This window comes from Podarcis muralis, chromosome 7, assembly GCF_964188315.1.
Source record: "Podarcis muralis chromosome 7, rPodMur119.hap1.1, whole genome shotgun sequence".
Lineage (NCBI taxonomy): Eukaryota > Metazoa > Chordata > Lepidosauria > Squamata > Lacertidae > Podarcis > Podarcis muralis.
The window spans coordinates 26,567,791-26,594,900 of NC_135661.1; the positions used below are offsets into that span (position 1 = coordinate 26,567,791).

The 27,110-nt window shown below is 46.1% G+C and overlaps 1 protein-coding gene across 1 annotated transcript; it reads left to right on the top strand.

The window, feature by feature from the left end:
- The first annotated feature begins 17 nt into the window (after positions 1-17).
- EFHD2 (EF-hand domain family member D2) lies at positions 18-26,078 on the top strand. The gene is made up of 4 exons (XM_028740561.2): positions 18-325; positions 17,851-17,998; positions 20,077-20,211; positions 21,583-26,078. The coding sequence occupies exons 1-4, from the start codon at positions 18-20 to the stop codon at positions 21,715-21,717; spliced, it is 726 nt and encodes a 241-aa protein (XP_028596394.2). The 3' UTR covers positions 21,718-26,078.
- The last annotated feature ends 1,032 nt before the right edge of the window (positions 26,079-27,110 follow it).

Consider the following 27,110-nt stretch of genomic DNA (forward strand, 5'->3'; position numbering starts at 1 on the left):
CTCGCCTCTCGTCCGCGATGGCCACCGACGAGCTGGCAGACAAGCTGAGCCGCCGCTTGCAAGTGGAGGAGCACAATGGCGAAACCGAGCAGCAGCCGCAGCCGCCCGAGCACCACCCGGAGGCCGAGCCGGAGCCCGAGCCGCCGGCCTTGGACAGCGGCGCCGACGGCGAGCTGAGCGCCAAGTTGCAGCGGCGCACCGAGCTCAACGACCCCTCGCAGCTCTCGCCCGGCGGCGGCGCCCAGCACCGCGTCTTCAGCCCCTACACCGAGTTCCGCGAGTTCTCCCGGAGGCAGATCAAGGACATGGAGCGGCTCTTTCGACAGTGAGTGGCAAAGAGGTCTCTGAGCATGAGCAGACTGCCTTCTCGCTTTTGCTTTCCTTTCCTCCCTCCCGGAATCTGGAAAGACTGCGATGGGGGAATTTCTCTTCCTGCACCCGCCCCACCCCTCGCTCCGACCCGGGCAGCCTTTTCCCTCTCTCCCTCTACAGAAATGCGCTCTGTACTAGCTCAGGAGCCTTTCTGTTTCGTGCGTTCCAGGGGCTGCTTGTCTGCTTCGGTGTTTCTGGTTGCCGAAGGAGAAACCCAGTTCGATTGGATGGAAGGGGCTGCCTTACATTTTATGCTGGTCCCCACAGCGTGAGGGTGGGGGCGTTAAAAAGGTCGCAGGGAGGAGATAGGATATGGTTAAAATTGGGGGTTAAAGTCGGAGTCTATAAACTCCCACATAGACACACCTTTTCTTCCATAATTTGAGATCTCCCCTTCTTTGTATGACATCAGCATGTCAGAGGTATTTTTAAGGTTATACGGAGAGGTTGCGGAGAACCCCACTTCTAGAGAAATGGGGTGTTTTGTTACAGCACTGCGTCTGCAAGTTTGAAGTCTGGGGCAGTGCTTGGATTGTGGGGATGGGGAGAGGCTGAGTGACAAATTAAAAAATCCCCAATTACCCCCATTCTCTTCTCTCTCCCCCCCCCCAATGGTTTTGGCCCACTGATGGCTCCTCCTCTATGCCTTCTCTAGAACTTCATTTTTAAACAACAACAACAACCACTTGTAATTCAAGTCCTGGTTTGGGGGCAAAGATTTTGGGGTGCCACCATTTCTCTCAAGTGCCCTCTTCTTTCTCCCCCCCCCCCCCCACTTCACCAAGGTGCCAGGGCTTAAGACATTTGGATGCCAGATACAGAAAAGCTAAATCCCCCCTTCTGTATGCACTCCCCTTATACACTTATGAACATGGGTGCATTTGCACCGCCCAGTTTTCATGTATGAATGGAACCTGCCGAGGTGCAGCCGTATTGTGGGGTGGGTGGGGAGCACGGAGGGGATTTTCCCTTGTTTTCCTTACCTGTCTGGAAACCTTATTGCTCCTCCCCCTTTCACACCACCACGTCACCACCACTAAATTCTGCTCCCTTTTGACAGAAGAAGGGGAGTCATTAGTATTCTGAGCCACACCAGGAGCAGGGAAATCCAGGCAGGGGTGGGCAGAGGCTGGCTGGGTGAAAATGCGCTGCCTTAAATCTTTCCGGTTTTCCTGCAGCGCTGCAAACCCCGAACTGTTTTGTGCAATGTGCAGATCAGAAAAATAAAATGAATTCTCCCTCTCTCTCTCTTTGCAAAGAAAGAAAGAAAATCCAGACACCTACACACACACACGAGCACACACACACACACACACACACACACACACACACACAAATAACATCAAGAGGGTACAATTGCATGTGGGAATGAACCCTCTCAATTTCCTGAAAGGCATGCTTGTGTGTGAGAGAGAGACAGAGGGAGAGGGAGAGACTAACGTGAGCCAGGCCTCAGCACTAGATTTACTGGAGATGGGGCAGGTGGGCATGTACAGAGTGCTCTTTGCTCACCACTGAGGAACCATAGCTCGCTGCCACACACCTGTAGTTCGAGGCCAGGAGGGCAAGGTAAAGGTGACCCCCACCCTGCAAAGGCTCTCTGTGTAGAAGAGAGGAACACTTGGGCAAAGTCAGCCCATTGGTCCATTGAGCTCAGGATTGTCTGCAGTGCCTGGCAGATGCAACTTACCTGGAGATGCACCTGAGACCTGCATTCACAGCAGAGATCCTCTGCTGCTGGGCTGCAGTGCCCTTCCCCATGTAAAGGCATTTCCAGACAGGAACACTTCCTGCTCAGTGTTGAGTGATGCCCACCAAACCAGTCCCAAGGGGGGAGACTGTGCATCTCTGAGACCTGGGCAGCCCTAGAGAAGTAAGCCCCTATGATGATGCAAATGTAAAACCAGAGACATCTTGCTCCTATTTTCCTGGCAGACATGACTTTTCTGTCTGTAAAGGCATTTCCTCTTCGGAAGAGCTGGGTTGCAAGAGGCAAAGCGACACAGCAAGCGACCACCGTACCTTTCCCAGCTCCCTGTTCTTTTCTTCTGCCACAGCCCTATTCTGGGCTAGTTTTTGGGTGCAAGAATCCCAGGGCATGCCGTCAGAGGACTGCTGTGCTTTTTTGATCTAGATGAGTTGCCTGCATGTCTGATAAAAATGGAGATCCCCTTGGGCTCTCTGCACAGTTTCCATTTGTGCTGGCCATGTGCTAAATTCTTTAGTAACTCGGTAGCCCCAGCCTTGGGTCCCCGGATGTTATACCGCATCAGCCAATAGTCCAACATCTGGACTATGGCCAATAGTAAAAGGTGATGTGAGCTGTGGTTCAGCTACAGATTGTACATCTGTAGAAATGGTCATATAGATTTTAATGTCATAATGGGATTCTTTGATTGTGTGTTTTTAATTATCCTGAATCTTAACAATGTTGTGTGATAGGTTTTTATGTTTTTAGCTGGGCAGGAAGTAGTAAATAAATATAATAATAATAATAATAATAATAATAATAATAATAATAATAATAATGCATAGTAAGACAGAATGATAATCATAGAGGAACAATAATTGTGGAAATGGTTTGTTTTTTAGATTGTGTACTTTGTTGTGTTTTGCTTCATTGTTACCTTTTCTTGTGCACTGTTTCAAGGGCTGTGAAGCAGTTTATACAGTTGTCAAATAAATAAACAAACCCAACATCTGAGGACCCAAAGTTGGGAAATGTTCCAGGAGAATAAGTCACATAGGAGGACAGCTCTGCTAATGGCTGTTAGGTGTGATAGCTCAATAAAGCTCCCTTATTAGGTGCAGCAGACCCAGATTTTGGGGGTGAACAAGTTGTGACAGCTGTTGTCTTCTTGCCATAGATCTCCATCTGATAATTGTTGGAAGCAGATGGACCTACCTTGACCTGTTTCAGCAAGGTTGCTCTTCACAAATGGCACAAAATAAGACCTTGGCTTCAGGCAGGAGTAGCCAATGTGTTACCATCCAGATGTTGCATCTCCCTTCAGTCCCAGCCAGCAGTCAGGGATGGGAATTTTAGTCCATAACATCTGTAAGCTGCCTATGAAGGCACAAGCCCTCAGGTCCCTACGCAACTCGATCACAAATTGTCCTTTTCTGTCCTTGTGCAATGCAGTCACAAGCACACTCAAGCCCTCGTGCCTTGCACAACCTTTACAGCTGATCTGCAGTGTGTTCTTACGAGAGGCTATGAAATGTTTTTTGCTTTAGATCCCTGGCCTCATCCTTCACCTCCCCACCAAAATAACCAACCCCTCACCCTCTAAACTCAAAGCCACTCATGCTGGTTTGCAGTGAAACAGCTTAACGTTCCATGGAATAGGAAGTGGTCACTGCAGACTCTTCTCTGTCTGGGCTAGAATGAGCTAAGATTGGGCTTGGTCAAATGGCTAAGGATTTGATGATGAAACAACTATATGTGTTTAAGAAAAAGACAGACCTGTAAAGGGAAAATTTAAATGTTTGATGTCTTACTGTGCTTTTATACTTTGTTGGAGTGGTTAGGGCAACCCAGTCAGATGGGCAGGGTGCAATTATTATTATTATTATTATTATTATTATTATTATTATTATTATTAGTTCATCAGCTTCAGAAGCTGAGATAGAACAAGTTTCACTGTCACACACGGTCCATTTCTCCACTTCCTCTCTGGCTTGTGCAATCAGACCAGGAAGTCTCTTAATTCCATATCGGTTCCTGTTTCATCCAAACCAGGAAATTATAGTTAGCAGTTTCAGAATAATCCAGGATATAAAACCACAGTTTGAAATTGGCTTAATGCCTTGGCTTGTTCCTATGTGGGTAACTCTTGTTTCCCAGCGTAGAAAAATACAGGAAACTATATTTAATTACAGGTTTATTAGTTTGATTGCTTGGTTGCAGCAGGAAGAACAGTTGTGGATGACGATCCCCAAAGCCACAGCAGCATGGCTAGTGCTCAGGAATTATGGGAGTTGTAGTCCACAACATCTGGAGGGGTACCACGTTGACTCTCTCTGACATGTGAAGCTTTAACCTTTTCACTGCTGCCTTCCTGGTGCAAATCCCACCCCTCCCATGTTGAAAATAAGGAGTGCCCCACTCCAGTCACTTGCTGCTGCTATTGCCATTTCTATAATTATTATTTTATTGGTGTTTAAACTGGGATGTTTAGTGCTGTGTCTAGTTGGATCCTCAGTGTTGTTGTTGAACTATAAAGCTCCAAGTGTTTTAGTCTTTCTTCATAGGGCAAGAGAGGTCCCCTGCCCCAAGGAGGCTGCAGTTTAACCCAGACTTATAAATGACCGCTCCAGGTGGGGAAAGTAGAATATGCTGCAGGAGATGATCTTTCTGGTTTAAATTACAGAAGCTGCAGAGAGACAACAGGCAGGTGAACCCTGTTTAGTGTTTCTCTTTTGAAATCCAGCCTTTTCAGCACCTGAAATCTGGTATCACGCTGGAGCCTGCGATGGGTCAGAACCTCTTGCTGCTAAATTTCTCTACCTGTGTCCGTTGCTGATGTCAAGCCAAGGTTCTCTATGGCGAAAGAGGCAGCATCTGTCCTTAGCAAGGGAAATATAAAGCGGGCTGGAGTGCTGGGGGTGTCCCAGAGCACTTGAACCACTCCCTCTGAAGTTGCCTTCCTTGTTTGAAATGCGTCCTTGGCTGCAGTGCAGGGTTGAGAGTGTGATTGCAGATGAGAGGCTGGCCAGGAAAGGAGAGAGGAAGTTGCAGGCTGATGCACCCAGGAAGCTTGCCCTAATTCATTCACCCCGTGCTGTGAAAATGCAGCAGAACAGAGAGGACGTGCACAGATGTAGCAAAGCAGCGGAGCAGCGACTGTGTCACCTATCTTTTGCAATCCTGTGCTAAGAGGGAACAATCAGATATTAGCTGAAGAGGAATGTCCTGCGAAAGTTAGTTGTGTGAATGACCCAAATGCTGCAGCAAATTATGATCAGTTAGCCCAGGGATCATAGAATCACGGAATTGTAGCGTTGGGAGGGATCGTCTCGTCCAACCCCCTGCAATGCAGGAATCTCAACTAAAGCATCCATGACTGATGGCCATCCAACCTCAGCTTAAAAACCTCCAAGGAAGGAGACTCTGGCACCTTCCAAGGGAGTCCATGCCTCTGTGAAACAGCTCCTATTGTCAGAAAGTTCTTCCTGATGTTTAGACAAAATATCCTTTCCTGTCACTTGAATCTGTTGGTTTGGATCCGTCTGGAGCAGGAGAAAACTAGCATGTTGCATCTCTCATGTGACAGACCTTTAGATATTGGAAGATGGCTATCATAGCTCCTCTCAGTCTCCTCTTATCCAGGCTACATGTACCCAACTCCCTCAACCGTTCCTCATCAGGCTTGGTTTCCACGCCCTTGATCATCTTGGTTGTCCTCATCTGCACACGTTCCAGCTTGTCAATATCCTTCTTAAATTGTGGTGCCCAGAAATGGATGGTCCAGGGTCCTCTAGATCTTGGATAGAGTGAGGTGTGCGAATGTGTGTAGGTAAAAATGTTCAGGCTAGGCTGATGGGAGTTGGGGGGGGCAACATCTGGAGGTCCATCAATTCCCCACATCAAGTTTAGGATCATTAACAGGGAGAGCGTGAAACCATGGATATGCTTTGAGAAAGATCTCTGCAAGAAACAGACAGGCAGTGGGACTCCACATGGCGCCTGCGAGGCTGCAGTAGAAACAATACACTTGATGTAAAACGATTACAGGGTTCCATTACGCTTCCTTACAAGGGACAACTCAAGTGGAATCATCTATGGTGTAGGTTTGCACTTCAATGCGAAACTACCTCGTTTCCACATCCCGAAACAGTATGCGGACCAAAACACAGCCGCCTCTTAAAATCCTCACGTCTCCCAGTTTTGCCGTGCGATTCTCCCATAAAAGGCAGGAGTACAAAGATGCATCTGTTAGGGGGAAGTGTGCACGGCAAGGCAAATCATAATAAAAATAAATGCATTGGCGAAAATTGCTTGCAAAAATGTGCATATAAGCCAAAATTGCACACAGAAATGTGTGCTTTAGGAGGAACAGGCAATAAAATGCTAGTGGGTTTTTGTGATGCTCTTTTTTAAAATAAATAAATCACAAACTGATGTTGAAAGGTGGTAAATGGAACTTAAGAGTGGAATAAGACAAAAAAAAACCCACCACTTTAGTGAAATCTCAAATTGTCGGATTCTGTACATCTTGGCTACAGTTTACTAGGGCAGCCAGGAAGCCAGATAAAGATGGGGTCAGGCTGACCCTGCTGACTATTCTTGGACCAGGTGTAGGGAACCCATGGTGGTTGAACTAGATGACAATTCCCTTCCAACTCTACAATTCTATGATACTAAACTCCTCCAGATTTTATTGAACTATAACTCCCATCTGTCCCAACAAGTATAGCCAGTGGCTGGGGATTATGGGAGTTGAAGTTCAGCAACATCTGGAGCAGGTGAGGGGGGAGAGAAAGTCAATCCAGTTCACATTTAAAGCCAAATTTTATCTAATTCACACTTCCTGAAACAGAAAGAAACCACCCTTCTTCAACCAATGTTTTGTATGTTTTTCATATATTGGGGGAGGGGGAGAATGTGCCTAAAATGAAAATACCTGTGAGAATAACATACAAAAACACAATTTATTGGGGGAAATTGCTTGCCAAAATGTGCACGTTAGTTAAAACTGCATGCAAAGTTGTGTTCCTTAAGAGAGATTTGCACTAAAATGCTGAAGAATTTTCATGAGGGTTTTTTTAAAAATAAAAAAAAGATTTAGAGGACCACAACAAGCTCACCACACACAGCATGCCTTATTAAACCAAATCCACATGACACAAAATTTGCTGTTTAATGGGCAATGGTTTGACAAACCCGAAACTGCTTTCCCTCTTCATCTGACACCACGAGATGTACTGTAACTATCAAGTTTCCTGCCTTCCTGTCTCTTCATTCCTGTAATATGCATTTTCGCCTTCCTCTTATTGCGACCTGTTCCTTTTCTGTTATTAACACTGAGTTGTTGTTTTTTCTGGCTGGGGCCAGTTTGCAGTATTTCCCATGCCGCTTTCCATATCTGGAGGTCCTCCCCCTTGTTGCAATTGCTTTTCCTGCTCAGACACTCTCAAAACAGCAACCTGCTCAGACACTCTCAAAACAGCAACCTTCTCCCTGCTTAAGAATTCCGCTCTCACTTGCCGTCAATTATCATTGCTTAGTTTGCCAAAGCAGAAAGAAACTATTATCTAGAGGAAAAGGCAACAAAGTGTTTTTGTGGCACCTTAAAGACTGGCAGATTTATTATGGCATAAGATTTCGTGGACTACAGATGCTTGATGTACAGTGGTACCTCGGGTTACAGACGCTTCAGGTTACAGACACTTAAGGTTACAGACTCTGCTAACCCAGAAATAGTACCTCGAGTTAAGAACTTTGCTTCAAGATGAGAACAGAAATCGTGAAGCAGTAGCCTGGTGGCAGCGGGAGGCCCCATTAGCTAAAGTGGTGCTTCAGGTTAAGAACAGTTTCAGATTAAGAATCGACCTCTGGAACGAATTAAGTTCTTAACCCGAGGTACCACTGAACTATCCTGTGTGGCAGGGGTTTGTGCTCTAGGGACACACTAGGGACTGCTTTGTCTGCTTACTCTCCTCGCCAAACCCACCTACACCTTTGCCATCTTTTCTTCCCCTACACTCGTCCCTTCACAACTCACCCAACTCCTTTTAATAGCATTGTTTAACAGAGAAAAGGAGCATTTCAGAGAGCAGTTTGCTGAGACATTCTCTGAAACGCACTCCTTTTAACAGCTTGCCTGGACTACTTCTTGCTTGCTTGCCTGCTGTTCTGTCATCTCGCTGTGGCTGTCTATTAGCAGTCACGTACACTGCAGCGTGACGACAGCCTTACAATATTGTTATATAGTAAAGACATACACGAGTATGTCTGATCGTGGAAGTGGGGGTTGTATATATGTAAATGATTGGGGAAGATGTAGTTCAAGGTACAATCAAGTCAGAAGGGAAATGAAATGCAGAAAAGTAAACATTCAGTGGCCATTCATTAAAAAAACAGGCCAGCATTGGTTAGCCAACAAACACAAGTGATGTGATAAAAATTCATCGTCCCGACTCAGTGATAGCATAGAACCTCCTGACTTATTGCAATTCACTGGTTTCACACTCCCTTTGAAGTTGCCCTCTGCAGCCATCTTTAGTTTCAGAATTTCCTGGGAGGTTGGAATGTTTTGCCACCGAGTTTCTTGGATATTGCCATTTGATGCCAGATTTGTGGCCATTTATCCTTTGCATAGAACCTGCAGGCCAACAGATGTTGCTGGACTCCAGCTCCCATCATCCCTGACCATTGGCTGTGCTGGTTGGGCCTGATGGGAGTTGGAGTCTAGCAACATCCAGACTGGTTGCCACTGGTTCTCAATGCCTGTTGTAGAGACGGTCCTGTTTGCCGTACGTAGAATGCAAGTGATAGCACATTGGAAGATGAGCTGGGGAATTAACCCCTGATGTTGTGGATGGCATTATTAGGTCCTGTGACAGTGTTGCCAGGGTGGGCATGGAGGCAGAACTGGCATCTAGGACTGCTGCAGATTATTTATTATGCACTCTAGTACACAGCATTGTTTGGGAGTTCTAAGAAACAAAACAAAAAATCAGTGAACATTTGAAATCAGCGGATAATATTAGTGCAGTTTTGAAGGTTCAGTTCACCACCTTGATTCAAAATGGCATCCAATTGTGTCCCAAAATAGGTGAAATCCTGCTTTTCAATCCCAGGAACTGAAAAAAATGGTTACAATATCTTAAGGGATATCCCAGTGCATAGCAGACAGACAGATGATTTCCCAATGTGTAATATAGTAGACTAACAGACAGTACCTGGCATTGATTGGGAATTATAAGAAACAAAAAACTACTAAGATATATAAATGGAAAAATTGTTTTAATTTCAAAATGGAAAGAAAACCCATGTTTTCATTCTAATGCTATTGAGTAAACTATAATCCTGCCCAAATTTGGTTAAAACCAATGCAGTTTTATAAGTTTCCATCTGCCATCTTGATTCAAAATGGCGTCCAATTCTATTCAAACCTTAATGCAAACCTTCTCTTTGATGGAACCATCCTGCCAAATTTGGTGCTGATGTCTTGAGTCTGAATGCATAGAGAACAGATGGACAAATAACTTTCCAAAATATAGATATAGTGGGAGGAAGAAGATGATGGAATCACAAATATGTTATGACATAATGCATTTGTGAGTCTTCTGAGATGCCACAGGGTACTTTATGACTTTCCCCTCACATATAGCTCAGTGAGACTTCCCTCTGCCTACCCACCCACCTAACACAGAGCAGACCTGAGATGATAATTGTTCTGATTTTACAAAGCACCTGAATCTGTCCACACATAGATTAAACAGGCAGTAAACCTGCAGCGATGCCCTTCTGTCATCCTAAGGAGCGCAATTCACAGGAAACAAATCTTGTGCAGGCTCCGCAGAGATGCACAGTGGCTGGACCTCACAAATAATTCAGCCGGGCTGACGCAGGAGGCTATCGGAGCGAGGTTTTTTTCCACCCGACATAAAGATTCTTCCAGGCACCCCCTACGGCTGAAACTCTCCCTGTGGCTGCCGTCCAACTTGGCTCCGTAATTGATTTAGTAATGCAGTATGTCACATGCAGCCTGATTTTAGCTGAACACTTGAGAGACTATTTCATACTTTCTTTTTAACAGAGAGAGGATGGGGGGTGGATTGCACTGTTTTGCCAGGACATAGTCTTGTCCCGAATGCAGACCTTTTCAACTGGTTTGGTTCATTGCAAGTTACTCGAGGGAAGAATGCTTGCATGTGTGAACAAACATATACAGTGGTACCTCAGGTTACATACGCTTCAGGTTACATACGCTTCAGGGTACAGACTCCGCTAACCCAGAAATAGTGCTTCAGGTTAAGAACTTTGCTTCAGGATGAGAACAGAAATTGTGCTTGGGCGGCACGACGGCAGCAGGAGGCCCTATTAGAAGTGGTGCTTCAGGTTAAGAACAGTTTCAGCTTAAGAACGGACCTCCGGAATGAATTAAGTACTTAACCCGAGGTACCACTGTACTAGCAGAACATGGGTGGGGGGGAATCCTCAGGCCCAGGGACCCAATGTGGCCCTCTAAGCCCCTCCACCTGGCCCTCAGAAACCTCCTCTGGCCACATCCCCTCCCCAATGTAATTTGTCCTTGAACTCTGATAATGCTTTTTGCAACCCTTGGTTTGAAAAGAGGTCCCCACCTGTGGTGGGTTTCAACTCCCACCATCCCTGTCCATTGGTCATGTTGGCTGAGGCTGATGGGAGTTGGAGTCCAACAACCTCTGGAGGCACCCAAAGGTCCCCCACCAATGCAGTGGGGGAGATGCCCACACCTCTCAGCTTGGCAATCTGAGTTCATTCAGGGTGCTTTCAGCTGCCTGCATTTGTTCAGGTGCCGACAACATGGGATGATTCATAGCAGTCGTGTTTTAAGATGGGTCACCCTAACCATATCTCACATCTCCTGCTCGGTTTGTCGATCCTAATCTGGGCAGGCGAATAAATACTAGCCAGCCTGATGCCCAGAGGCAATAATCTTTCCTGCTGCTCCCCCCTACCAACCCCCAGAGTAGGAACAAGAAGTTTCCTTTATTTGTGCCATAGCCTGGTACCAGCCCGTGGAAGAACTCTGCTCTCTGCATTAAGCAATAAAGCTTTTACGGCTTCCTTGCCTTTCTGCAAATTAGTCAGACCAGTAGGTTGGTAGCTGTGGATGAGTAAACCAACACCCCTCCAATCTTTAAGATTGGGGGTGTGAAAACACACACACACACACACAGAAAACTGTGAAATAGTCACAAGTTTCTGCATCTCTTGAGCAAGTCTGCCAAATCTGCTTTCCCCACCCTGTGTCTGTTCTGAATGCCGCACCGATCTGAGCAGGATGTTTGATCGGGTTGAGCCGGGCTACGCTGGGCCGCTTGCCAATTTGCTCAGACTCCTCGATGCGGGGCTTTGTGTCGGAAATGACTCAGCCTCTGCTATGTGTTGCAAAGGTAAGCTCGCAAGAGCTGTGGGTGGCTTCATGGCGAATTTGCTGCGCCGCTGCCCGGAAAGGTTGGGCACGTCTTTGGAGCCCACAATTACTCAAAACGCTCCTGCATAGGAAGTTGCTTTATTCCGACAGTTTTGCCTGCCTTTGCAGATGACGGCAAGCTGGGAGGGGTATTGCTAAAGCTGCAGAAGAGGGAACCAGGGTTCAAGATGACCGCAACAGATGGGAGAACTGGGCCAAAGCTAACCAAATGAATTTCAGTAGGGACAAACGTAAGGTTCTGTACTTAGGCAAGGGATGCAAAGATAGAATGGGAGACAGCTGGCTTGACAGCAGTGCATGCAAAAATGATCCAGGGCCATGGTTCCCAACGTGGGGCACACACCCCACAGGGGGGCAATTTGATTTTTAGGAGAGGGGCAATTCGAGAATGAGTTAGACCAAGTTAATGGCCTTTTAGGCTTCCTCCAAATGAATGGCCAAAAAAAGGTTGGGAACCACTGATCTAAGAAGTTAGTAGACCACAGGCTTAATGTGTCGACTGTGTGATGCTGTGTCAAAAAAAAATTTACAGTGGCACATCGGGTTAAGTACTTAATTCGTTCTGGAGGTCCGTTCTTAACCTGAAACTGTTCTTAACCTGAAGCAGCACTTTAGCTAATGGGGTCTCCTGCTGCTGCCATGCCGCCAGAGCACGATTTCTGTTCTCCTCCTGAAGCAAAGTTCTTAACCTGAAGCACTATTTCTGGGTTAGCGGAGGCTTTTACCTGAAGCGTATGTAACCTGAGGTACCACTGTAATGCTATTCTAGGCTGCATCAACAACAAAAGTAAAGTGTTCCGATCAAGGGAGATAATCTGCTCTGGACAGACCCCACCTGGAGTCCTGTGTCCAGTTCTGGGCACCACATTTTAAGAAGGATATTGACAAGCTGGGAGGTGTACAAAGGAAGGCAAACAATATGGTAATAGGTCTGGAAACCAAGCTAATATTCAGCAGCAGACTGCCACTGGATATGGAGGTTCCTTCAAGTACGGTGGTACCTCGGGTTACAAACACCTCGGGTTACAGACACTTCGGGTTACAGACTCTGCTAACCCGGAAGTAGTACCTCAGGTTAAGAACATTACCTCAGGATGAGAACAGAAATCACCCGCTGGCGGCAGCGGGAGGCCCCATTAGCTAAAATGGTCCCTCAGGTTAAGAACGGTTTCAGGTTAAGAACGGACCTCCAGAACGAATTAAGTTCTTAATCTGAGGTACCACTGTACATCAAGGGTGGAGAAACTCAGGCCCAGGCTTGGGGGCAGGGAGCATAGCCCTCCAGGCCCTCACAACTCTTCCTAGCTACACTTTGCACGCTCCTGGGGCAAATCTGCACTGGTCAGTTGTAATGTTAAAAATGCATTATAACAATGTGCCAAAAGAGGGCTCTGTAGAGGAGTGGTCCATTTTACAATCAGTTTAGATCCATCCCTGGAGTGTCTGACTTGCAATGTACTCACTTGACCTCTGCTAAAACCTCTTGCTTGCCTTGGCAGTGGATGGAGACGTGTGTCTGCGTGTAGAAACTAACCTACATTACTAAGTCAAATCTGCATTTGTTGCTCCACCCACTTGTGCCTCGGGCCCCGCCCACCGCTGTCATGCGGCCCTCAGAGGTCACTCTTCTGACAACAGTTGTCCATCTCCCTTCACCTGCCCACCCCACGATTCCTCAGACTGTGCCTTTTAACCAGGGGCCTGTGGACCTCTGGGTGTTGCTGAGACTCCATCAGCCTCTGCCAATATGGCCAGGGGCGAGGGCGAATTGCATGTACAGTGGAACCTCTTTCGACACTCACTTAATTCCTCCTTAAATTCTCGCCACGGAAGTCCGAGCAAAGTAGCTGCAGCACTTTATGATTTCAGTGGCAGTGCACTCAAAGCAACGCAGCCATTCTCCTTGGCATCCCAAGAAAAAACCCAATTTCCCCTGCTAAACCAGGTACGAGCAATTTGCACACATGTATCTAGCTTTAATCAGCTTTGCAGAATAGTCGCGGGCGTTAATCTCCTGCTCCCGGAGCAAAGAGCTACGTTAGATTAGTGGGCCTCTTCCTTCTAATCTCTTGCGGTTGGGTCCGCAGGCAGAGCTGTCAATTAGTCACCAAACAGAATGATGTCGGAAGCGTTCCGCCTGTTTAGAAGCACCAAAAAAAATACTGTGTGCACGTTAAGGCTGGTAGAGTAGGTTTAAATAAGGTCTATATATCTGTCACATTGGGGTTAAAAAAAAAGTGGGAGAAAAAACTGAATCAGGGGGTCCTGAGTTCGAATTTTGGGCCTGCTGCAAACTTACCATGCTGCCTGGGCCAAGCCCCAGCGATCCCTGCACACAGAGGATGATGCCCTAATAATAAATATCACATATTTATGTGTGCTCAGTTGGTTAGAGCATGGTTCTGATAACGCCAAGGTTGCAAGTTCGATCCCCGTATGGGACAGCTGCCTATTCCTGCATTGCAGGGGGTTGGACTAGATGACCCCCAGGATCCCTTCCCGCTCTACAATTCTATGATTCTTTTCAGGGATGCAAGGGAATGTGAGAAGAGCCCTGCCGCTGGATCAGGCCAAAGGCCCACCCAATCCAACATCCTGTTCTCACAGCGACCAACCAGGTGCTCCAATGGGAAGCCCAAAAGTAGGATTTGAACACAAGACCGCTCTCCCACCCATCAACTGCTGTTCAGAAGCATAATGCTTCTGACCGTGGATGCAGAGCATATCCATCATGGCTAGTAGCCATTGGTAGCCATATCCTCCATGAATTTGTCTGATCCTTTTTTCTTCTTTTTTTAAGCCATCCAAGTTGGGACGCGGGTGGCTCTGTGGGTTAAACCACAGAGCCTAGGACTTGCTGATCGAAAGGCTGGCGGTTCGAATCCCCGCAGCGGGGTGAGCTCCCGTCGTTCGGTCCCAGCTCCTGCCCACCTAGCAGTTCGAAAGCACCCCTAAGTGCAAGTAGATAAATAGGGACCACTTTCTAGCGGGAAGGTAAACGGCGTTTCCGTGTGCGGCACTGGTGCTGGCTCACCAGAGCAGCTTCGTCACGCTGGCCACATGACCCGGAAGTGTCTTCGGACAGCGCCGGCTCCCGGCCTCTTGAGCGAGATGAGCTCGCAACCCTAGAGTCAGTCACGACTGGCCCTGACCGGCAGGGGTACCTTTACCTTTACCTTTACCAAGTTGGCAGCCATCACTACCTCTTGTGGGGAGCAAGTTTGGTAGTTTCTTGGCGGTCATCTTTTGATGGAAGCTTTGTATTGAAAGTATCTGTATCATCAGGGAGTCTTTGAAGGAGCAAGTTTGGTAGTTTCTTGGCGGTCATCTTTTGATGGAAGCTTTGTATTGAAAGTATCTGTATCATCAGGGAGTCATTAGCCTCGACCTCCACCGGACCGCAGCAGGGCAGGTTTGCAAAGCATCAATTTGGTGCATTGAATGCATCCTTTCAAGTACAAAGCAACCACCTCCATTGAGAGCCTAAAAACCCTCCAGGGTCCATTTAGCGGTTTGGCGATGACTCCAGCGGTTTGGAAAACACTCAGTGCAAATATTAGTGAGTTGAAAATAAAATTTTAAAAATCAAATCCGGAATGTTGGAGAGTTTTCAGATGTTCCCAGAGCAACAGGGGACTATGAGGCCACGTGGAGGGTGACCCCAACCTCCCATAGCCCCCAGATAGTTCCTACTTAAAGTGTAGCTACTGGTTTTAGTTGCAATTAGGTTTCATTTCATTTCACCTTTAATTTGTATACTACCTTTCTATATTACAAAACACAGGGTGGTTTTACAAGCTGAAGAAACAACATAGATCACACACCTTTTAACAATCTGACCCAATACAAGAATGCCATAATAAAAACAACTTCAAAATAAGCAACATACCAAATAAAGTAATATTCAGCAATCCATTAGACTAGTATACTAGTACGCAATAAAATTAAATGCCAGCATTCAATCCTAACAATTACAACAAAAAAATTCTAAAATATAATCCATAAAAAATAACAGCAAGTCACAGTGCATAAAATAACGTAATACAAATTGAGAAGCAAAGACACACAACTTATAATATTATTTTTTAAAAAAATTCCTGAACGGCTCTCTTCCCAGCTGATATCCAAATAAGGGTACCTCCAGATAGGTGGGGACAGGAGGGTTGTTGGGGTTTTTTCCAGGTGTCTTCTGCAACATTTTTTAAAATTATTTGAATATTTATGACATGTGCAAAGGACATGTTGTCAAACACTTTCTGGTTAGCTCCATTTTAGGAGGGCTGGCGTCCTTTGCAGACACTTCCTGTGTGCCTCAGACATCGATATCTGTACCCATGAGGACTAGCAGCTTTGTTGGGGAAGCTGAGTTTTGAAGGATTCTCCAGTTATCAAGTGCTGCACAGAGGCTGCAAGCCAGGGTTGCACTGCGTACCTTTGAGGGTTAATATACAAGAAGTTCGATGTGACTACATGCGTTTGCTCTGTCCTGAAGCAAAAGCGGGTTGTCATAGAAATGCACACTGCCCTTACCCACAGGGCAAAGCTCTGATCTGCATATATTTGCCCTTTGGCTGGTTTAAAAAAGGCTGCAGACTTCACGATAAGACCTATATCAGAACCGGAATGCAAAGAGAATCACACCCTTGCAGTTCTGATAAAAGTAGGATTGCCATATTTCAAGAAGTAAAAAAATCAGGCCAACTTTGGGGGGGGGGGGGAGCCATTTTTGGAAAAGTTACAAAACCCCGGACGTTTTGCCAATTTCCTGAAATTCCCCTCATATACCTATCCCGTCGTTGGAATCCCAGACATGTCCAGGAAAATTCGGACATGTGACAACCCTAGATAAGAGACTCTCAGCTTTCTCTTTGGTTTCTAATCTGGAGTTCGGGAAGCCAAAACAAAACAAAACTGGTGAAGACTTAGGACGGTTCCTTGACATCCTTATGTAAGAAGTGGGGTCAAAGCACAGTTGTGGAACACTCAGGAACACCCAGACTTGATTTATTGTTTCTGATGGAATCCAGTTTTAACCAGGGTTGCATTATCTATCGAACAGGCCACCAAGACCATCCTAGCTTTTGACCCATGGTTTTTGCAGCACCACTTCCATTTTGAGGTCTCCGGGTAGTCCATACTGAAGAGGGAAGAATCTGTCCATTTCAGCTTCCTTGGTTTCTCATTTTTTCCCAGTCTTAAATTCCACTTTTCATCTTTCTACAGGAACTTGTGCTATGCAGACTGGAGCAAATCAAATGTGGGAAGCTCAGCCCAAGCCGGGGTCCATATAGATCTTTTCGTGTGGTGCCAAGTTCAAAATCCGCTGGATCCCAAAATTTGCTGACATAACACACAGCCCCACTCATTTAAGAGAACCTTTCATGTTTCAACAGCAGCTGCCATTTTTATTCTCCCACGATGCCTTTGGGCATCTCTCCCTGAAGATATGCCATGTTGGGGACCCAGAGGCTCACTAGCCTTACCCCCACTCAGTTGCTATTTTGGATTGGTGGCCATTTAGGCCTCGGGCCGCCCTGGAGCCATTAGCACTACCTTCTCATACTAATCAGGCGGCCTTCGTTACTCTCATTTGTCACCAATTAACTTTGGAAAAGCAGCACGCCTGACTTGCAAGTTGGGTGGAGAAGCGTAAAGAAGGAAACTTGTTCTGTCATTAGTTAATCTGTAACTGTACAGCGAAAGGAAAGGCCCACATAAATCCAAACAATAACCTTAAAGACGGGTGGATGGAAACTCTGAGGGAACGATAAGAGCAGAGAGCTTGCGCGAAGTTGTTTTATTTTTTTATACTGAACAGGTGATTCTTTAGCGGGTTCAGATGGAGAAGACTAAACTCTTTGAGCAAAATTAACTGGGAAGCTCAGGAATCAAGAAGACAAGAAATTCAAAAAAGAATGGGAGATGTTTATTACTGTAAACATGTCAAAATTATTGTAAACATGTCAAAACATTAGCAGGATTTTAAATACACTTGTAATGTAACAGAACATATAGTTGATTTGGGAAGAAGGGAAATTGGAGAAGTACTGATAAGCAGATGAAAATTGAATTAAAAGGACCCATGGAAGGGATGGGGGGAAGTCAGGAGATTCAGAGTAATCTCAATATTTGGATTATGTGTTGTTTTTTGTTGTATGTTTATTTTTCATTTTTGGAAAATTTTAATTGAAAAGATTATATAAAAAAAGACTAGAAACTCTTTGACACGAGGGTTTTTAACTTATTGAGAGAGAGGCAACCCCGTTCTGGGTCTTCAAACCGTAGTTGGCATTTTGGTCTGAATCAAGATTTCTTCTTCTTTTCACAGGTACGACGCAGGAAAAGATGGTTTCATTGACCTGATGGAACTGAAGCTGATGATGGAGAAACTCGGGGCTCCCCAAACACACCTGGGGCTGAAAAACATGATTAAGGAGGTGGATGAAGACTTTGACGGCAAACTCAGCTTCCGGGAGGTAATAGTTACGGCGAGTAGGGTTTAGAACGCTTTCAATAAGGGATGGGGAACCTGAGGGCCACATTCCCTCATGGGCCACCTCACAGGGGCCGTGTGCTCTGGAACGGAGCCTGCCATACAATAATCCATGGCTCTACCCAACACTGCTTTTGGCCCCCGGAAGACTTGCTCATGGATGAATGCGGCTCTCCGGAATAAATAAACATCATTCTTCAAAAAATGCTCATCCATATACAGTGATACCTCGGGTTAAGAACTTAATTCGTTCTGGAGGTCTGTTCTTAACCTGAAGCACCGCTTTAGCTAATGGGGCCTCCCTCTGCCGCTGCACGATTTCTGTTCTCATCCTGAAGCAAAGTTCTTAACCCGAGGTAATATTTCTGGGTTAGCGGAGTCTGTAACATGAAGCGTATGTAACCTGAAGTGTATGTAACCTGAGGTACCACTGTAATTTAGAGATAAAGTTTTATTTGGGGGGCAGGAAAAGGACTCTGCCAGTTGGGTCACTGGTTTGAATTACGGCCATCCACTCAACAGAAGAGGGGCCCCTCTTGCAAAAATGATGCCTGCAGTCACTTTGGATGGGAGGAGTTTAAAAAATATATACAGTGGTACCTCAGGTTAAGTACTTAATTCGTTCTGGAGGTCCGTACTTAACCTGAAACTGTTCTTAAGCTGAAGCACCACTTTAGCTAATGGGGCCTCCTGCTGCTGCCGCGCCGCCAGAGCACGATTTCTGTTCTCATCCTGAAGCAAAGTTCTTAACCTGAAGCACTATTTCTGGGTTAGCAGAGGCTGTAACCTGAAGTGTATGTAACCTGAAGCGTATGTAACCTGAGGTACCACTGTATTAAAAAGCAAAGCGCAACAATGGACAGCCCAAAATGGAAGTGGATGCTGTTCAGTAGGGCTGCTGCAATAGACTCTTAATTCGTTCTTTCTTTTCTGCCCCGAAGCAAGAAATAAAAATAAAGCCAAGGCAGAAAAATCAAACTCTTTCTCAAATGGGGACGGCAGGAAAATTCTCCTTTTGAAGAAGAAGCAAAGGCTTCCGTGGAGAGGCAAAGGCTCTGGGGCAGGTGCCCTGAAAAAGAGCTGCCTTTGCAGCGATGCAGCTCAGAAAGGTTTCTGTTTGATTCCTTCCTACGTGGCTGAGAGGACCAATGGGATATATAATATTGCCACTCCTCCTGCCACGAATAGCTTCTCATGGAGGTGGAGAAATCTGCAGTGAGGAAACATTGTAGGGGGAAAGATTCTATGGCTCTGATACAAAATAGGTCCCCGGTTTTGCCCTAAAGCAGCCACCAGAATTGCTTTGGGCTTGAGCTGTATCCAAACCACCTCTCAAAATTCTCCATCCTCTTTATAAGGCAGGGAAATCATTTATTATTTAAAGGAGACATTCTTGTTTTTTCCCATTTTTAAGCTTCCCTCCCCATCGACAAAAACAAGAATGTTCCTAACAAAATACAAAAGTATATAGATATATATGCATATAGTAGGGTTGTCATATTTCAAAAACTGAAGCTCATCATCTCTCTGTCCGAAGAAATCAGTGTGGGAGTTTTGATTTTCCTCTTCCCTCCCAGTCTGTTTTCCTTTGCACACCGTGTTCTTTTTAAATTGTAAGCTTTGCGGGTAGAACGGTCATGTTTTGGTTGTATGTAAGCTGCTCTGGGAGCCTTTTGGGCTGAAAAGCAGGGTTCAGCGACTCTTTATAAAGAAAATGTCTTTTGAGAAATATTGGTTCAGTTCTGCTTTCCCCCCTCACCCTCGCAGCCAATTCAGTATCCCTTGCCCCCACCCCTGCGAGACAGAGAGCTTTTAAGATCTCACGAGAACCTCCCAGAGCCTGGTAAGTAAGCCTGGAAGCTTAAAAGCTCTCCTCCTTTCATGCATTTTAATTTTGCGAGGTTATTGCCAGCTTTCAACCGTGTCAAGTTGCAATTGCACGAGTTAAATGTGCCCGTGGTGCAATCGTGCTGTATTACTCTGTCTCTTTTGCAAGCAGGATTGTCACGGGATTCTGGAGGAATGAAATTCATGGGAGGTTTGTGTTTTGTCTTGCTCCAGTTTCTTCTGATCTTTCGCAAAGCTGCAGCAGGCGAGTTGGAGGAAGACAGTGGCCTGCACGCCTTAGCCCGCCTGTCGGAGATTGATGTTTCAACGGAGGGTGTCAAAGGAGCCAAGAGCTTTTTCGAGGCCAAAGTAAGGAGCGGCTGGGTCCTCTGTTCTCTTGGGATCACACCACTGTCTGCACATAGCCCAAGGCAGGGGTTGGGAGCATGGAGTGGGTTCCTATGTGCCCATAGAGGCCTTTCGTAGCGCCTCCACCTCACTGAAACCGTAACAAATAGCTCTTGGAGGCAAGCTCTTGTCAGTCGGTCCCTCTGCCTCACCGCTCATTGGCTAGAGCAGTGGAAGGCGGGAACAAGGTGACTTATTGGGGAGCGATTGGGCAGAATCCTCCCTGCATGCTTTCCACAGGTAAGAGGGACTAGAAACTTGCTTGGTTAGAAGCAGAGGCGGATAATGCAGGCAGAGAGTGCCATTCCAGCACCATTTATGGAGTGCGCATCAGAAACGGCATTTCTAGCTGCCCACGTTTACCTTAAAATAATAATAATAAGCAAAGGAAGTCCTCAGACCGCCGTCTCTTCCTGTTAGTTTACTAACAGGAGCTAGCTTTAGTCGGACGCTCACCACACTGGCCCTTCCCAACTGAATCCACTGAATGGTCATCTTCAGATGGAAAAGAGGTGCAGCTCAGTAGCAGAGGGTGGGCTTTGTATACAAACGTTCCAGAACTCAGCCTCTGATATTCTTTGGTAGGTGTGTGAAACAGAAAGTCCTGTCTGATACCCTGGCAAGCTACTCCCAAGTTAGTATTGACAAGTATGGAGTTAGATAGACCAGAAAAAGGCAATTTCCTCTTAAAACCAGCCCTCTGTTCAAAACCATGAGGACAGGAGTCAGCAAACTTTTTCAGCAGGGGTCCAGTCCACTGTCCCTCAGACCTTTTGGGGGGGGCCAGACTATATTTTTTTGGGGGGTGGATGAATGAATTCCTGTGCCCCACAAATAACCCAGAGATGCATTTTAAATAAAAGGACATATTCTACTCATGTAAAAACATGCTAATTCCCAGACCATCCGCGGGCCGTATTTAGAAGGCGATTGGGCCGGATCCGGCCCCCAGGCCTTAGTTTGGCTACCCATGGACTAGAACCTTACTTCACTTTTAGAGAAAGGACTTTAGCTCAGTGGTAGAGCACATACATGCTTTGCAGTCAAAAGGCTCCAGGCTCAATCTCTGATATTTCTAGGCAGGTATGCATGGGGAAGAGAGAATCCTGTTGGGAACTCTGCTGCTGGTCCGTGTTGACAATACTGAGGTCGGTGGACCAATGGCCAGACTCTGTTGCAGGCATTTTTCTGATATTGTACTGCTGGGATCTTTGGTTCATCCTTCCTCTTTCTCATCGGCTGCTCCCGCTTCCTGGCGCTAAGTGTTTGTAGTGAGAGGAGCTGCCCATTTGGACCGTTCCGATCTCACCTGTCCAGTTTTTCTGCTTCCAGGTGCAAGCCATGAATGTCACGAGCCGCTTCGAAGAGGAGATCAAGGCGGAGCAGGAAGAGAAGCGGCGGCAAGCGGAGGAGATGAAGCAAAGGAAAGCAGCCTTCAAAGAACTGCAGTCGGCCTTCAAGCAGTGACAGGGCCAGCCCGAGCGTTGCTGGGAGGGACGTTTGTCCACGGCGAAAGCCGCCCTAGCAAAGTCCTCCAGCGAAACTGGGAACGATGCAAAGTTGCCGGCGGTTGTGCAGTTCCCATCTTTTGAGTTGCACCTTCAGCGGCTGCTTGATCTGCAGGTGATGAGGCTTACCTCCCTGCTGTGAAACATTCCCATTTTCTGCCGCTCAGGCAGCCGTTGAAGGCACAAGAGCAGGCCCAGTTAGGGGTTTCCCGGTCAGTTGGCAACCCTAGGTTGTGGTTTGTGTTTGGACCAATGCGGAAAAGAATTTGCAGTTGAATCTGGAGTCGTTCAGGCCTCGGGCTGTGAAAACAACACCTCTCTTGTTTCTTCTTGACCTGTAAATACCACAGGCAAACATCCCAGAGGCTGCCGCTCCCATCCACTTTCCTGTGGGCCAGTTCCGTGTCTTTTTCCTGTGAATGGCGTGTCGTGTCTGTCTGGTGGGAGTTTCCTAACTCTTTGTAACTGCGTGGCGTGTCCTGAGCTCAGGCTTTGCACTTTCGACTTGTGAACCATTTCATCTCCCAGCCGGTTTGGTGATCGCTGTGGTCGTTGGCTCACGGTCGAAGACCGGGGTTTGCGGGGAAGGCCTGAACGTACCCTTGCTCTGACAGCTGTGCTTGTGCAAAAGAAAATAAGAATGCAACTTTAGCGTGTGCAATCCCTTCCAATCAAAAATGCTTTAATTGATCACGTTAAAGTCCCTTTGCTTGAAGTGTTGCCAAAAAACCAGGGGTGTGTGTGTTTGTGTGTATGTGTTGGAAAGCAGGAAATCTGCAGCCTCTCCAGGGTGGCTCAGTTTGCAATGCCAGCCTGCAGAATTTGCCCTTTTCCTGAACAACACGAGAAATGAATTCAGCTCTCTGAAATCCTCATTTGTCTCTCCTTCTTTTTGCAATACGGTACTCCAGCCAAAGAAATCATGCATGTGTTAGGTGGAAGTGCACCCTAAAATGCATGTCATCATGGAAATAGCCCCCCCCAAAATACATCTTATTAGAGCAAAAATGCTTGGGGAAATGGGTACATCCAGCAAAATTCTGTCAAAATCAAAATTCACAAATCTGAATACAGGTAGGTAGCTGTGTTGGTCTGCCGTAGTCAAAACAAAATAAAAAATAAAAAAATTCCTTCCAGTAGCACCTCAGAGACCAACTAAGTTTGTTATTGGTATGAGCTTTTGTGTGCATGCACACTTCTTCAGATACTTCTTCAGATACTTAGTTGGTCTCTAAGGTGCTACTGGGACAAATCTGAATGTTAGAAAAATGAGCACTCGAATGCTGAGTAATTTTCATGAAGACTTTCAAAAATGGCAAACCAGTGTAGGACTGTGGCAAGCTGAACCGAATGTGTTTTCCAAGTGCCCCTGCCCTTGCTTGTATGCAACAGAGGCTGGTCCATTCCCCACCAATCTTAGCCGGTCCCCCACTTGCCTCCCTTACAGCCAATCCAAAGGAGTGGTCCTTCCTGTATCCTGAGTCTTAATGTTGCCCCTTGTAGAAATCAACAGGAAGGAGGATGGCAACAAAGCCAGAATGAGTAGTAGGCACTGCCTGTCGTTGTCTCTGGCGCCACCTACTGTTGGCCTCCCTGCCTTCCACCCTACTGGTTCCAGTGGGCACCAGTTACAGTGGCGTAGCATGGGGGGTGCAGGGGGGAGCCGGCCGCACCGGGCACAACATCTGGGGGGGAGGGGGCGCTCGTACTCGCAGCTCTCTGCCCCTACCTGGCTCACTCACTCTCACTGCAAACAATACATGTGCTTAGGTGGTAAGGGTTTCTTTAACTAATCTAGTGGAAGAGACTCGTGTGCTAAAATCCACAGGTTAGGGGGCGCAAATCCACGGGTTAGGGGGCACAAATCCACGGGTTAGGGGGCGCGAATTACTTGCCTTGCCCCGGGTGCTGACAACCCACGCTACGCCACTGACCAGTTACCGCTGCTTGAATGTGAGGGTGGGCTGATGCGTTTCCCCATCTTAAGAGGAGGGGCACTGTAGCATTGCATTTTTTCTCACCTGGGCAGGGGGGTTGCGCTTCTTCCTTGAAAGGGTGTTGTGTTTCCTCCTGCTCACACTGCGGGCAGGCAGGTGTTGTGTTGGCTCCTTGGCCATTACCATTGGCAAAGCAGGCTGGGTGTATTAGAACTACCTATGGTTCAGCCTTATTGTCCCCAAGAACTTGAGGAGAGAAAGCTGTGTTGGCCACACACACACCAATGATTCCCTCCCCACCCCCCAATTAGGCTGGAGCCTTGAGATTTTGTCACCCTAGACTCACAGTTCATAGGTTCACTAGCCAATACAGGAAACCCATTGCCCTGAAGGGCAGCTGTCTTCTAAGCCTGTGACAAAGTTGGCACATTCCATTGCGTCTAGGTTGCATCCGCTCAATACTGTGAGTCTCTCGGCCTCCCATCAAATACCTGTACTAGATAGGGAGCCTTGTCCTTGTAAGTTGCAAATGGGGAACCTCTGGTCCACCAGATCCTGATGGACCAACATCTGTCCCATCAGTATCAGCTAAACATCTGAGGGTTCCTTCCTCTCATAAGTTGTCGGCTTGCGTTCTGAAGACTTATTTTCCTGCTATTGATTAGCTCATCGTTCTGTAAGCTTGCCATTTTTAAAGGTGCTGCTGCTCAGGAAAAAGAAAGTGGTCTGACATACATATTTTGGTGGAATAATAATAATAATAATAATAATTTTTTGGGGTGTTGCCCCTCCCACCACCCTTATTTTAGCACCATCTACAGATGCCCTCAACTTCCAGTAAACTTGACTTTGTTCAGTGTGGATGAAGGCCTTAACCATTGCTGCGTGGGGCAGTGGGGTCAAAGGGTATTGTAACTTGGTCTCTTGCTAGAGAAGCATAACACTGAATCATAGAATTGTAGAGTTGGAAGGGATCTCAAGGGGCATCTAGTCCAATCACCTGCAATGCTTGTTTTGCCCAAGGTGGGGTTTGAACCCACAACTCTATCAATTGAGCTAGTCCAGAAAAGGCATCTCTCTCTCTCTCTCTCTCTCTCTCTCTCTCTCTCTCTCTCTCTCTCTCTCTCTCTCTCTCTCTGTGTGTGTGTGTGTGTGTTTTATATCATGGCAATAACCCAAGTGCTGAAGTTGTGATGCAACAGGCAACTCTTCTTGCAGAAAAGTATAAAGCTATCTTAAAAAAAAAGAAAAGCCTTTTTCATACCTACACATTCTGGGCAAATCCACCCAAATCTAGAACCACGTGGGCAAAACTTGTAAGAAAAGTGTAATAGTCTATATTCATGTTGAATGTTCAGGCTGGGAGACCACCCCTAAGTGCTTTTAAATGTTCAAATGGCTTAATCTGGATTATTATTCTGTTTTAATTTTTTGCATGCACTGTGATCATTAAAGAAAGAGACAACCCCGGTTGTCAAATTCAGGTTCTGAAGCAGAAACCCTCAGTGTGTTTGACAAGGGGAGAAATCTACTCCAAAAAAATGCTTTTTTAGCTCAAAGCTCGAAAAGGAAAGTGATAAGAGTTAGCATTGCCAACTTTTTAATTCCCGTGGAAGCATTCCTGTATAAAGGTTCCAATGGCGGGGTGGGGTTTTTTTGGGGGGGGGGAGGGTTTGGAGGGAAGTGGTGTTTTTCCATACACTTGAAGTTCCCCCTTTGGGATGTGCAAAGTAAAAAGTATTGTGACTTGCAGACTTTGACAGGGGGCGGTGTGTTTCTTGATGCCACATTCAACCTGCTCATTTCTGATTATTGCAGTGGAGGAGGAGGGGCAACTATTTTTCTTAGAAGTTGGCAATGCTGAATAGACCACTTTGTTTTTGAGACTTGAGGAAGCAACAAGGGAGGTCCGTGCCTTTGGCAGAATAAGCTCCCTGAGCAAAGCTGAGCTTTAAAAGCCAGAGAGTTGACATTATATTTTGTTACATATATATTTTGTTACCCAGCAAAAAAAGAAGAAGTCCATTCTCTCCCATTTGCCATGTGAAATCCCCTCCGGTCTCCTCCTTCCCTTTCTTTCCCTTTATATTTTTTTGGCAAAAGTCCTGTTGATCTCAGAGGCTTTGTTTATTTTTTCATATTGCAACCATAGGTGGTTGGGGGTCCGGAGTGGGGAGGAGGTTTAAGAAAGTGTTATATTCAGTCTCTCCTTCCATTCATCTCAACCTGTTTCCCTCTCCCACCTACCCACCCACCCAATAGGTTTAAATGGATGGATTGAAAAGAATGTGTTTCTGCTTTTGATTCCAAAAGCTGTTCCATTTCAGTGGTATGATTTTATTTTTTTTAACCAAAAGTAATTAAAAAATATATTTCATAAGCATGTTGTGTGGTCCAGAGCTGTGTTTACTTCCTTTTTGGGGGGTGGGAGAAAAACAAAAACTGATTATCACTTTAAGGTTAGAATTTTGCCAGCTGCTCAAGTTCTTGTGGCTGAGTTTGCTGTGAAGCACATCTGAAAGTGTACCATTGAAGAAGCTAGGATTTAAGACCGCAAACGCTCAGGAAATGTGAAGAGCTTTACGAAAAAGAACCTGGACCTGTTTTGTTTTTACTCGGAAAGATTTATAGACCGCTTAATCGAGAAAAAGGTAAGTGGTACGTATAAAATAATTATTGATAAAACAGTAAAACTCAGTCCAAAAAAGTTACGTCGCTTAACTTCAATGGGTCTACTCTGAGTAACTCTAGCATTGCCTATAACCAGTGCTTTTTTCCTTTAAAAAAATGTTTAGGGGTACTCTCATTTTGACTCAAGAAAATCACCATTTTATAGTTCAAATCGGGAAAAATAAATACAGTAAATGGACAAAAGTACAAAGATTCACAAAATGTTTAGGGGTATGCGTACCTCTGCATCCCCCCAGAAAAAAAGCACTGGCTATAACCTAATAAAATAAAATATAACCCAATCAAATTAGCCAAGCCCTTAAAACCCTCTGCTAGAAAAAGATTGTATTGACAATGTTGAACGTGGCCAACATGAAGGTGGAACAAATAATGACGCCTTCTTCAATCCCTAATTTCAGGCTTTGCCAACCTGGTGTCTTACAGTGGTTTTTGACTATCATATCTACCAGCTAATCGCAGTTGACATCCCAAAACATCTGGAAGGCCGCAGGTTGGCAAGGCTAATTTCTCTGTTATTTCTTTGGCCATCAAGGGCTTCCCCAATGTTCTCCCTCCCACCTTGCTGCTCTCCAGTTTAATATTTAGCAATGCTGGGGGCACTGGGAACCGCCAGCTGGTTCTACACTGGTTCCCTGATAGGGCTGAGACGTGGGTGTCCTTGAAGGGTTCCTTTGTTTGAGGGCACCTGTTTGGTTCTCAGCGGCTGCTACCAATTTTCCAAAAT

What these genes read in the sequence shown, in the direction of transcription:
- EFHD2 (XM_028740561.2), top strand. Translation starts at nt 18, where the DNA reads ATGGCCACCGACGAGCTGGCAGACAAGCTGAGCCGCCGCTTGCAAGTG. An exon ending in ATGGAGCGGCTCTTTCGACA is followed by an intron (nt 326 to 17,850) that starts GTGAGTGGCAAA and finishes TTCTTTTCACAG; the next exon opens with GTACGACGCAGGAAAAGATG. An exon ending in AGAGCTTTTTCGAGGCCAAA is followed by an intron (nt 20,212 to 21,582) that starts GTAAGGAGCGGC and finishes TTCTGCTTCCAG; the next exon opens with GTGCAAGCCATGAATGTCAC.